This window comes from Tachypleus tridentatus, chromosome 2, assembly GCF_004210375.1.
Source record: "Tachypleus tridentatus isolate NWPU-2018 chromosome 2, ASM421037v1, whole genome shotgun sequence".
NCBI lineage: Eukaryota > Metazoa > Arthropoda > Merostomata > Xiphosura > Limulidae > Tachypleus > Tachypleus tridentatus.
The window spans coordinates 51,008,973-51,022,496 of NC_134826.1; the positions used below are offsets into that span (position 1 = coordinate 51,008,973).

Here is a 13,524-nt window from a genome sequence, read left to right on the forward strand (position 1 = left end):
ATATATTAAAATAAAATCTGGATATAGTTTAAGGTTGTCCCCTGGTGGCTGAACAGTAAGCATGAAATATTATAACTCTAGAATGCAAGCACGGATACAGACAGTCCATCCAGCATTTTGTCTAAAAACAAAATTTTAGTGTTGGTTTCTAGAGCTAAACCACGCTAGGCTATCTGATGTGTTTGGTTTCTAGAGCTAAACCACGCTAGGCTATCTGATGTGTTTGGTTTCTAGAGCTAAACCACGCTAGGCTATCTGATGTGTTTGGTTTCTAGAGCTAAACCACGCTAGGCTATCTGATGTGTCCATAATAGGGTTTCTAACCCTGGATTTTAGCGTTATGAGTTTATAAGCTTATCGCTATCCCACCAAGTAACATTTTTATAGTTATTGGAATGGAACCAGTATACTAATTTAAAAGTGAATCCTTTCGTACATGAAAAGTCACCAATGAACCCTCTACCGCTCAGTAATTACAATAATTTATTATTAGAAATATTGGATATCGAAAAGGCAAGACGAGTTGCCAAATAAACCTGATAATTAGTTAGACACGTAAGACTAAACATATATACATCCTTGATGTGATAAAACATAGTCATTTGGATACAGTTATATTAGACACTTTTGTTCAAACATATTCTTTCGTAATTCTGAAAAACAAAATCGCTGAGACCGTTTTCAGATAACACTGTAATATCTGGGATAATTTATGACTTATGTCAAAAGGTACTCATATATCACTCAAAGTAAAGAGTTTACTTTAAATATATATATCTCTAAAATCGTAAATGTTAACAAAAATTGTTTCATATCTGTATTTAAGACAAGCATCGTACAACTTTGGTGATTACATGTGTTGTAAGACACATATCCCCGTTTACCGCACGTCAGAGACATAGCTTAAACAAATATTTGGTAAACGTAAGGTCCGTATCAAAAAAATCATTTATCTTTCCTATATAAGCCTCATCACTAGTTCATCTCCAGTTGTGCTATTCACTATTTTCTCTGCCCTATTTTGCTACTTTTATTACAAATAGTGATTATTATAGTTTGAAAGAGAACAGCGACCGGAATGAAGTCCTGGGTGCCGCTCAGTTCAGCACTTGTGAGTGTCCTTTTCTTAGGTACGTTGGACAAATCTCTAAGTCTTTACAGCTGTGTATTAAATCAATAAAACTGTCACAAAGGAGATAAAGGTTATACCTCCGAAGACATCAGTCGTTTCCTAACCTTACTGTTTTACTTGCTAATTACTACTAATGTTAGGTTGTTTTTTTTTGCTAATTATTATTAATATTAGATTGTTTTACTTGCTAATTACTACTAATATTAGATTGTTTTTACTTGCTAATTACTACTAATATTAGATTGTTTTTACTTGTATTTTTATTACTAATATTAGATTGTTTTACTTGTTAATTATTACTAATATTATATTGTTTTTACTTGCTAATTATTACTAATATTATATTGTTTTACTTGCTAATTACTACTAATATTAGATTGTTTTACTTGTTAATTATTACTAATATTATATTGTTTTTACTTGCTAATTACTACTAATATTAGATTGTTTTTACTTGTTAATTATTACTAATATTAGATTGTTTTACCTGTTAATTATTACTAATATTAGATTATTTTTACTTGCTAATTACTACTAATATTAGATTTTTTACTTGTTAATTATTACTAATATTATATTGTTTTTACTTGTTAATTATTACTAATATAAGATTGTTTTTACTTGTTAATTATTACTAATATTAGATTGTTTTACTTGTTAATTATTACTAATATAAGATTGTTTTTACTTGTTAATTATTACTAATATTAGATTGTTTTACTTGTTAATTATTACTAATATTAGATTGTTTTACTTGTTAATTATTACTAATATTAGATTGTTTTACTTGTTAATTATTACTAATATTAGATTGTTTTTACTTGTTAATTATTACTAATATTAGATTGTTTTTACTTGCTAATTACTACTAATATTAGATTGTTTTTACTTGCTAATTACTACTAATATTAGATTGTTTTACTTGCTAATTACTACTAATATTAGATTGTTTTTACTTGCTAATTACTACTAATATTAGATTGTTTTACTTGCTAATTACTACTAATATTAGATTGTTTTACTTGCTAATTACTACTAATATTAGATTGTTTTTACTTGCTAATTACTACTAATATTAGATTGTTTTTACTTGCTAATTACTACTAATATTAGATTGTTTTTACTTGTTAATTATTACTAATATTAGATTGTTTTTACTTGCTAATTACTACTAATATTAGATTGTTTTTACTTGTTAATTATTACTAATATTAGATTGTTTTTACTTGCTAATTACTACTAATATTAGATTGTTTTACTTGTTAATTATTACTAATATTAGATTGTTTTTAATTATTTGTTAATTATTACTAATATTAGATTGTTTTTACTTGCTAATTACTACTAATATTAGATTTTTTTACTTGCTAATTACTACTAATATTAGATTGTTTTTACTTGTTAATTATTACTAATATTAGATTGTTTTTACTTGTTAATTATTACTAATATTAGATTGTTTTTACTTGCTAATTACTACTAATATTAGATTGTTTTTACTTGCTAATTACTACTAATATTAGATTGTTTTTACTTGCTAATTACTACTAATATTAGATTGTTTTTACTTGCTAATTACTACTAATATTAGATTGTTTTTACTTGCTAATTACTACTAATATTAAATTGTTTGGAATTACCATAATGTATTGACGCCCCACCTCCCAATTTGCTCAGTATGCAGTAAGTCAGTGGGATTATAATACTAATAATCGGATTTCGATATCCATATAGGGTTACTGACGCCCCCTCCCAGCTGCTGAGTAAGCATCAAGTCAGTGGGCTTACGATACTAAAAATACAGTTTCGATACCCGCGGTGGGCTGAGCAAGGTTAGCCTATTGTGTAGCTTTGTTGTGTCCAACAAGGAAACAAGAAATATTGTAACGACATACGTGACATCTGCAGTAGAAATTATTGTTTTTTGCTGATCATCATCAAACTAAACATTTTCAAGTATAAATCTCGATCCCAGAATGTTGCCATTTGAAGGTAGGGGAAGCTTACACTGAATGTTTTAATTTTGTGAACGATAACATCCAGTCACGACCTTTGTAAGTTGTATATTACGTCCATTCAAACCCCGAGAAAAAGGTATTCAACTGAAAAATGCATGATAAAAAAGATATTAAAATTTTACTGAAACAAAGTTATACAACAGGACACTTGAAACAAGGAAAAAACAGTCCAAGTCATTACCTTGATTTACAGTAGCATTCAACACAAACGGTGTTCAATACCAAATTCTCTAAACCGAAAGAAGGTAACATACTGTTTTTGACTTAAAGATTCCACGAAAATGGGCGCGGCATGGCCAGGTGGGTTAAGACGTTCGACTCGTAATCTGAGGGTCGTGGGTTTCAATCCCCGTCGTACCAAACATGCTCATCCTCTCAGCCGAGGGGGCGTTATAAGCGACGATCAATCCCACTATTCGTTGGTAAAAGAGTAGTCCAAGAGTTGGCGGTGGGTGGTGATGACTAGCTGCCTTCCCTCTAGTCCTGCACTACTAAATTAGGGACGGCTAGCGCAGATAGCCCTTGTATAAAGCTATACAAAGCTGCACGAAATTCAAAACAAACCACGAAAATGATACGATGCAATTTGATTTTGTTCCGTTTGAAGACAAACATTGTTAACAAACACGTTAATTTATGTCACCTTTCCAAGAACCTTTTAATTATTATATCATGCTATTTGGTAATTATAGCATGTTCTAACAGTAGTTTGTTAATTATAGCATGTTCTAACAGTCGTTTGTTAATTACTTTATACTCTTATAGCTCTTTGGTAACTACAACATGTTTCAATAGCAGTTTGGTAATAATCTCGTACTCTTATAGCTCCAAGGTAATTACGGAATGTTCCAAGTATCATGGTAAGTGCCGTTAAATTAGAAAATTATATTTTATATCTGTCTTTAGTTTTTTCTAACTTTATTAATAAGTTAAAAATAAAATAACTTTAAAAACACGGGTACAAAATTATATGGAAAACACAACACAGAAAAAAACATTCTGTAAGTAGGTAATTAAAACATAATCCATAACTTGTCAACTCAACGCCATATAAATATTATGTTTCATGAGTATATTCATAACAACAGTATTTTCCTTGACTTCTTATAACTTGTTTACACGCAACAGCTACCCAACACTATCGTAATCCATCACCTCCAACACCAGAAAACAAACCATGAAAAAATCACTACTTATGAAGTCACTGGTATATCAAGTGAGAAGGAAATATTCCAGCAGTAACCAGAACGATATATCTATACTAAACTTAAACATTAATAAACAGAATTCACCCCAGTGGCACAGCAATATATCTGCGGACTTACAAAACCAGAATCTAGCTTTCAATACCCCTTGTGAGAAGAGCACAGATAGCCCGTTGTGTTACAACTTCAAACAAACCAGTTGTTATTCATATAGAGTCGTTAAGTCTCAGATATTTTTACTTGCGATGCTGTAATTCGAAACACCATATGAACTAATTTATCTAACTCACATTATAAAATCATAAATCCGAAGCTCCTTTATGATCGCCCCTTAATGACACTGCAGTATTTCTCCGGTCCTACAATGCGAGAAACAGGATTTCGATACCCGTGGTGGGCAGAGCACGGATAGCCCATTGTGTAGCATTGCGCTTAACTACAAATAAACAAACCTTTATTATTTTTAAATTAGTTATTTCAAAATAATTAATATAAGATTTGTATTCTCTTATTACAGTATGCCCAATTCACTCAGAAACGGACGAGACAAAACCACAGTGTGGGTGCGAAGGGTGTGTGACACCCAACCCGAATGATTGCTCGGGTTATTACCAATGCCAAAGTGGTGTTCGTGACTTACTCTACTGTGCACCTGGGCTAAATTTTAACCCAGCCACTAAAGCTTGTGATATTCCTAAAAACGTCAGATGTTGGAACTACCACTGCCCAGCCCTTCGCGGAATGTTCAAAAATGTGTATGACTGTGGGAGCTTCTGGCATTGTTCAAATGGAATCCCTTATCTTAAAGACTGTCCAGCTAACTTACACTGGAGCGTAGAAAGAAACAGGTGTGAGTGGCCATGTTTTGCCAAATGTGATCCTTCTGTTCCACGTGAGTATGTTACTGGAGAATTAAAATTGTTTAACATAATATTTTAAGGACCACACATCGATTGCTGTTTTGTGAAAACTCATTTGCGTAGTATTAGGTTCATTACTTACATTAATTACTCATAGCTAAGTCTTAATATAAACGAAAGATAATATTATGAAACAGTTAAACCAGAGAATAAATCAAATACAAAATATTAGAAATGTTCCACAAGTAAACAGTTTCTGAAATTCTAGAAACTATCAAATCTAAACTTTTCCAAATCAATCTTTTCTTCAACAAGTATAAATTTTTATTACATTGCTATAACACTGTTTAAGATTTACAATCATGTTTGCTTTCATTACGTGGTTATTTCAGCTTGTCCAACCGATCCGACTATCATTCACCCAACACAAGAACCTTGTGGCTGTAAAGGATGCCTCACTCCTCACCCCTTAATTTGTTCAGCTTACTACCGTTGTAGAGATGGACATCGAGAACTTGTCTTCTGTCCGTCTGGTCTCTACTTTAACAAAGACACCAAAGTTTGTGATCATCCAGAAAACGTTCCCTGTTGGGATTTTATTTGTCCAGTGAAAAATGGAATGTTCAAAAACGTATTTGACTGTGGAAGCTTCTGGCATTGTTCAAATGGAATCCCTTATCTTAAAGACTGTCCAGCTAACTTACACTGGAGCGTAGAAAGAAACAGGTGTGAGTGGCCATGTGCTGCCAGATGTGATCCTTCTGTTTTACGTGAGTATGTTACTGGAGAATTAATATTGTTTAATATTATATTTTAAGGATCACACGTTCACCGATGTCTTCTCTCAAACATGTTTATTTAATATTAATTTTATTAGTTATTTTCATTGTTCAATGGTAAGTCTTAATATATACGAAATGGAAGGCTATTGTCAAACAACCACAATGTAAGCAAGATAAAAACTAAAAAACTCAAAATATTCCATGATATAACTTTTAATATAAAAGTTGGAAAAGGCAGACAGCTTCAAGTCAACTTTAACTTCATGGTGTGTCACTTTTAATAAATTAAACTCACATGAAAATATTTCACATTTACAATCATGCTTGATTTCTTTGTGTCGTAATTTCAGCTTGTCCAACTGATCCAACACCAGGTAATTGTAGCTGCAATGGATGCTTCACTCCTCACCCCTTAATTTGTTCAGCCTATTACGTTTGTAGAGATGGACGTCGAGAACTAGTCTTCTGTCCTTCTGGTCTCTACTTTAACAAAGATACAAAAGTTTGTGATTATCCAGAAAACGTTCGATGTTGGGACTTTATTTGTCCAGTGAAAAATGGAATGTTCAAAAACGTATTTGACTGTGGGAGCTTCTGGCATTGTTCAAATGGAATCCCTTACCTTAAAGATTGTCCAGCTAACCTACACTGGAGCGTAGAAAGAAATAGGTGTGAGTGGCCATGTGTTGCCAAATGCGATCCTTCTGTTTCACGTGAGTATGTTACTAAAGGAATAAAGCCGTTTAATATAATAGTTTAAGGACCACACATCCCTTGCAAGTATTGGACATAATTACTTTCATGGTATTCCTATAACCAGTAGGGATAAAGCTTAATATAAATAAATAGAGAAAACATGTTTTCAACCAATTACACTAGAAATTAGATGAAACCTAAATTTCTCAACATTTTCATATTACATAACGCCCCCCGCAAGTATAGCGATAAGTCTACGGATACACAATGCTAAAATCAGAGGTTTGATTCCCTTCGGTGGGCTCAGCAAATAGCCCAATGTGGCTTTACTACAAGAAAACACACACACACACAGATATTACATGAACTGGAAAATATAATCCACTTCAACCTAAATTAATTTTCTAGTGTAAGACCATTTTCTCCAGTTGACATGAACATATATCTCGTTTTTAATCGTTTGTTTTCGTTATGTGATCATTTCAGCTTGTCCAACTGATCCAAGTACTACCGTCCCAGATACTTGTGACTGCAACGGATGCCTCACTCCTCACCCCTTCAATTGTTCAGCCTATTACATTTGTATACACGGACATCAAAAACTACTCTTCTGTCCCTCCGGTCTCTACTTTAACAAGGATACCAAAGTTTGTGATTATCCAGAAAACGTTCGATGTTGGCACTTTATTTGTCCAGCAAAAAATGGAATGTTCAAAAACGTATATGACTGTGGAAGCTTCTGGCATTGTTCAAATGGAATCCCTTACCTTAAGGATTGTCCAGCCAACCTACACTGGAGCGTAGAAAGAAACAGGTGTGAGTGGCCATGTGTCGCCAAATGCGATCCTTCTGTTCCGCGTGAGTATGTTACTGGAGAATTAAGATTGTTTAATATAACAGTTTAAGGACCAAATATTTTTTTCCTTTTTATTTATATTAAGATTTATCTCTATATAATCATTTGCACATATAGGAATAAGTTTTAACATGAATAAAATGAGAAACAAATGTTTTCCACCAGCTGCATTATAAATTAATTTGGTTTGGGAATTTCACCCAAAGCTACATGAGAGCTGTCTCCGCTAGCCGTCCCTAGTTTAGTGGTATAAGACCAAAGGAAAAACAGCTAGTCACCACTACCCACTGCCAACTCTTTGGCTACTCTTTAACCAACGAATAGTGGGATTTATCGTTACATTATGACGCCCTTAAGGCTGAAAGGGCGAGCGTGTTTGTTGTGTCGGTGATTTGAACACGCTCTATCGGATCACTAGTCGAGTACCATAGCCATCTGGTCGTGCTGGGTCTGAAATTAAATAAAACCTGCATTTCTCAAAATTTTCATATTGTAAAAACTTAAAAATATAAACTACTTCAACCTAAATTAATTATGGAGTGTAAGACAATTTTCTCCAATAGACATGAACATATATCTCGTTCTTAATCGTTTGTTTTCGTTATGTGATCATTTCAGCTTGTCCAACTGATCCAAGTACTACCAACCCAGATACTTGTGACTGCAACGGATGCCTCACTCCTCACCCCTTCAATTGTTCAGCCTATTACATTTGTATACACGGACATCAAAAACTACTCTTCTGTCCCTCCGGTCTTTACTTTAACAAACATACCAAAGTTTGTGATTATCCAGAAAACGTTCGATGTTGGCACTTTATTTGTCCAGCAAAAAATGGAATGTTCAAAAACGTACATGACTGTGGAAGCTTCTGGCATTGTTCAAATGGAATCCCTTACCTTAAGGATTGTCCAGCCAACCTACACTGGAGCGTAGAAAGATACAGGTGTGAGTGGCCATGTGTTGCCAGGTGCGATCCTTCTGTTCCACGTGAGTATGTTACTGGAGAATTAAGATTGTTTAATATAACAGTTTAAGGATCACATGTCCACCGATGTCTTCTCTCAAACACGTTTATTTAATATTAATTTTATTAGTTACTTTCATTGTTCAATGGTAAGTCTTAATATATACGGAATGGAAAGATATTGTCAAACAACTACAATGTAAGATAGATAAAACTAGGAAGCTCAAAATCTTCCACGATTTAACTTTGAGGTTATACGATTGTAAAATGTAGACAACTTCAACTCAACTTTAACTTCAGAGTGTGTCACTTTTAATAAATTAAACTCACATGAAAATATTTCACATTTACAATCATGCTTTCTTTCTTTGTGTCATAATTTCAGCTTGTCCAACTGATCCAACAATAGATAATTGTAGCTGCAACGGATGCCTCACTCCTCACCCCTTCAATTGTTCAGCTTATTACCGTTGTAGAGATGGACGTCGAGAACTAGTATTCTGTCCTTCTGGTTTCTACTTTAACAAAGATACAAAAGTTTGTGATTATCCAGAAAACGTTCGATGTTGGCACTTTATTTGTCCAGTGAAAAACGGAATGTTGAAAAACGTATTTGACTGTGGGAGCTTCTGGCATTGTTCAAATGGAATCCCTTACCTTAAGGATTGTCCAGCCAACCTACACTGGAGCGTAGAAAGAAATAGGTGTGAGTGGCCATGTGTCGCCAAATGCGATCCTTCTGTTCCAAGTATGTGTTGAGTAGAAATGGTTTTCCTAGTTATTTTTAAACAATAGTGACAATTTGGAATATATATGATTACAATATACATATTTCTAAGTTCGTTTACTATCTCTGCGAATTTTAACACTCTCTCATTACTATTCTTTAGCTTGCAAACCTTCTACAACTCAGACACCAGATCCCTGGTGCCCTTGTTCCAAGTGCATATCAGAAGATCCCTTCGACTGCAGAGCCTTTTTTAAATGTGAGGATGGGAGTCGAGTAAAGATGTACTGTCCTAATGGTCTCTATTTCAATAGGGTCACTAGGGTCTGTGACTATCCTGGAAATGTCCAGTGCAGAGAAATTGGAGATCCTGTTCTTTGTAAAGGGCCGAATGGCAAGTTTGTCTTCCCTGGAAACTGTAACAAATACATTGAATGTATCCATGGCATTGCCTTCATCACGGAATGTCCCAAGGGCCAGACATTTCATAGATTAAAACTGTTATGTGTGCCCTCTGACAGTGGATGTGGTAAATATGTGGTTTCATTTTATTTCTTAACTCATGTACTTTTTTATCTTTATTTTAATAAAGGATAAAGTATCTAATTTTCTTCTGATACCGAATTATATTTTAAAAATTTCATATATTTTATTGCATTATATGCCTATGTAACCGATCATTCAGTGTCCAACATATGGCGTGGTTGTGCCTTGGGAATACTTCATTTGCTGAATTCTTTCTTCTTTTGTCAAACAGGTACATGGGAAAAAAGTCCCATATGTACAACATTGAACGGACTATTTCCAAAGGAAGACGACTGCACGAAATTCTATCACTGTTCGAGCGGTATCGCCTATTTAAAGAACTGTCCTGCACATCTGCACTTTAACCCTTACCTACAAGTCTGCGATTGGCCAAGAAACGTTCGAGAGTGTGGAAAAGTTATAGGTACAAATTTTCTTTGGATCTTTTTTTTTACTATTTGTTATTAAGTATATAAATATCTATGATAATCCCACCGAGGGTATTACAACCTTATCTTTAGTGTTATAAACCTTTAGACGTTCAGTTAAACCGCCAGGAGGCTTCTTTTGCTTGTTTTTTCATACAACAACTTAAGAAATATCCTGTGTTATAGAAGTGATTGACAAAAATATATTGTTGTTGTTTGACGTTTATTGTTGCAAAGCAACTGGGCAATCTTCACCAAACAATCAGTTTAAAAACAGTAACAAAAACGTAGGAGTAAAATCGTTGCAAAATGTAATAATTAATTAAAGTAAAGCTAAAGAAACTTCAAAATGTTGATAAAAATTAAATAGAATTAAAAAGGCTAATAGCACTTAGAAATTTAAAAACACAAGTAAGGTTGTCAGTGTCACCATCGCCAATAACACTGTCCTGTGTCAGGGGTAAACACGAGTAAAAAACAGGTCTAAAATGGTTCCGTCGTTCAGAGTCGTAACGACTGCACGACAGTAAAATGTAGACCATGGGGACTTGATAGCCAAAAAGGCCACACACTGGTGGATCAGTTTCAGACAAAAGAAAACTATAACCATAGACTAGAGAGAAGACATGTCGTGAACAACATTGACCATCAATAAAAAGCGATAAACAAGTTAGGTTTTAAGATTAGAACTCGCGATTTTCAAATTGCGAGTGAAACGTTCTACCCACCTTACCCTATGGGAGGGTTCGTATTAAATAGTAAAATTAAAATATCTCAACAACTATAAACAGCGTCATACTGTAATGAAACTCTTCTTTATATGATACTGGAAAAACTTTTTTAATGCGCGATGTACAACCCTCAACTTCGCGAAATATTTGTCCTGTGTGCACATAGAGTTGCAATAGTGGTCACGATTTTCTCGTTTCGCCTCCGTTTCTCATCACCAAGAAATTTATTTTTCTCCATTCTCAAGGTGCAGATATAACGTCATAAATACGTCGCACGTTGGTCTAATGCACTAGCGCCACGGGAAATCGGCTTGTAATTATAAATCTAGTAAGTGAGACAAATTTGTTTGTTGTTAAACACAAAGCTATATAATGAGCTATCTGCGTTGTGCTCAGCACGAGTAACAAGACCAGATTTTTAGAAATATGAGTCTTTGTACTTATTGCTGAGCCACTAGGAGATGGGAGGGAAAAGCAGAAAGATAACTTTAGTAATTTTAATTACAACGGGAGTTTCTAAAGTTGGAAATACTTCAAATGTGACACAAAGACAGGTACATCATCGATTCCTTTAACCTCTTTCAGATCCAACACCACCGGTCTGTATTGCTAACCCTAACATCAAGTGTCCGTCCTGTGCCTGCCGAGTGGCCGATCCATACGACTGCAGTTCCTTCTACGAATGCAATGGAGAAGGCATAGCATGCAAGAGGACATGTCCCTCTGGACTCGTATTTAACGTCATCAAGATGGAGTGTGACATACATCAAAACAGTGACTGCTCCCTTGCAGGTAAAGTAGAAGCAAACAATAAATAAGCATAAAGTTTGTCTACACTGAAACTAGTGGTATAACTGCTATGCAACAGAGCCCACATTAGGGGAAGGGAGACAAGAGCTCAGGGCCCCCAATGAAAGCCAAACAGTATAGTCAATTTATTTTGCACTTATATATGGAAACAAGAGCTCAAGGCCTCCAACAAAAGCCAAACTATATAATCAATTTATTTTGCACTTATACAGGGAGACAAGAGCTCAGGGCCCCCAACTAAAGCCAAACAGTATACTAACTTTATTTTGTACTTATATCTTGGGGAAGGTGACTATATAATTTTATGCAGGGGGGATATAAGTATAAAAGTTGTAGTTACACCACTAGCTGTAACTTGCCGTTTCTAGATCGATTTAGCTTTTAGAAATGTTACGTATAATTTGTATCTACAATCAACAGTGTAATCACTGTTTGATTATGTACATACATTTATTCGTTTTCACTCATTCAAGTAACGAATGTTTCTTACAACAGATGTCCTTTCTTTTTTGATGTCCTTCGTCAAATTTACCTTGCTTTTCAGAAAACAATAGACTCGTTATCTGAGGGTTGCGGGTTCGAATCCCCGTCACACACCAAACATGTTCGTCCTTTCAGCCGTGGGAGGCATTATAAATTTACGGTCAATCCCACTATTCGTTGGTAAAAGAGTAGCCCAAGAGTTGGCGGTGGGTGATGATGACTAGTTGCCCTCCCTCTTGTTTTACACTGTTAAATTAGGGACAGCTAACGCAGATAGCCCTCGTGAAGCTTTGCGCGAAATTCAAAAAACAAACAGGAAACAATCGTGTATACCTTTAGGCCTTTGGTTTTTACCGTTTAGTGTGTGTTTGTGTTTTTTTTTCTTATAGCAAAGTCACATCGGTCTATCTGCTGAGTCCACCGAGGGGAATCGAACTCCTGATTTTATACCGTTTTGTAATCAGTATTTTTAGGTTTCTGTTTGAATGAACTAACAATATTTCACGTTCCTTAAATTCAAAGTGATCTGTATATTGTTCTTGCCACTTCATAAAAAAAACTAACAAAGCACTTGTACTCTAAAGACGGCTGGTATGGGTATTACAATGTTAATTAAAGTACAGACAACATTTCAACTAAAACCAAAATTAAACCAATGTAAAGGAAGACCTTTATACCTACACTAATTAATAATTTAACATCTAACTGCAACTCCCCCTACAGTCCCGTACCCGTTTACACTCTCGTCCTTAAGACATGCGCCTAGCAATGGTCAGTTGCAAATTCTTTGTAAACCAGAAGATGGCTTAAGAACGTCAAAACGTTGTTGTCTACTTTATTTTAATTATAGTTTTAATCACCATACCAGCCGTCTTGAGAATACTTTTTTTTTACTTCAAGTGAGTTTCTCGTCATCACGAATAACAAAGCACTTCATAGGGTACAAACTCATAACGTTTTGTTTAATTTTCAGTTTCCAATGAGAAGCAGGAAGATGAAGAAAACAACCAGCACGTGACCAACGCGCCAAATTAGTGATTCCGTTGGTGATACATCACATGAGATTGCTTTAAGCATATCACGTGTTCTGCAAATGATGAAAACAAAAACGAAACTGTCCAGATGGACAATAAACCTACGGCCTCATAAAGAATGTAAACTCTTAATGTTTGTTGCTGTTGTTTCTTTGGCTTTTTAACAATGACTAAATTATTCTGTGATTTACTGTGAAAAACTGATGGAAGTGCTCAAAATGTATTATTTCTGATGGAAAAAATAAATTATACGGTATTAAGCATTTACAA

General features: G+C 34.5%; 1 protein-coding gene across 2 annotated transcripts; it reads left to right on the plus strand.

Annotated features, from left to right (window-relative positions):
- The first annotated feature begins 853 nt into the window (after window positions 1–853).
- LOC143243779 (uncharacterized) lies at window positions 854–13,524 on the plus strand. Of its 2 annotated transcripts, XM_076487420.1 has the most exons (11): window positions 854–1,130; window positions 4,873–5,247; window positions 5,608–5,985; window positions 6,348–6,710; window positions 7,180–7,551; window positions 8,168–8,539; window positions 8,902–9,264; window positions 9,407–9,772; window positions 10,001–10,192; window positions 11,513–11,719; window positions 13,194–13,524. In XM_076487420.1, exons 1-11 carry the CDS (start codon window positions 1,079–1,081, stop codon window positions 13,253–13,255), a joined length of 3,102 nt encoding a protein of 1,033 aa, XP_076343535.1. In that variant the 5' UTR covers window positions 854–1,078; the 3' UTR covers window positions 13,256–13,524. The 2 variants fall into 2 exon arrangements, with proteins under 2 accessions (XP_076343535.1, XP_076343537.1); XM_076487422.1 differs by lacking the exon at window positions 7,180–7,551 and having other exon boundaries at window positions 923–1,130.

Bases quoted from the DNA above. Each gene is read 5' to 3' on its own strand.
- LOC143243779 (XM_076487420.1), top strand. From the start codon at position 1,079: ATGAAGTCCTGGGTGCCGCTCAGTTCAGCACTTGTGAGTGTCCTTTTC. The intron at 5,986-6,347 runs GTGAGTATGTTA...TCGTAATTTCAG, and splicing joins ATGTGATCCTTCTGTTTTAC to CTTGTCCAACTGATCCAACA. The intron at 8,540-8,901 runs GTGAGTATGTTA...TCATAATTTCAG, and splicing joins GTGCGATCCTTCTGTTCCAC to CTTGTCCAACTGATCCAACA.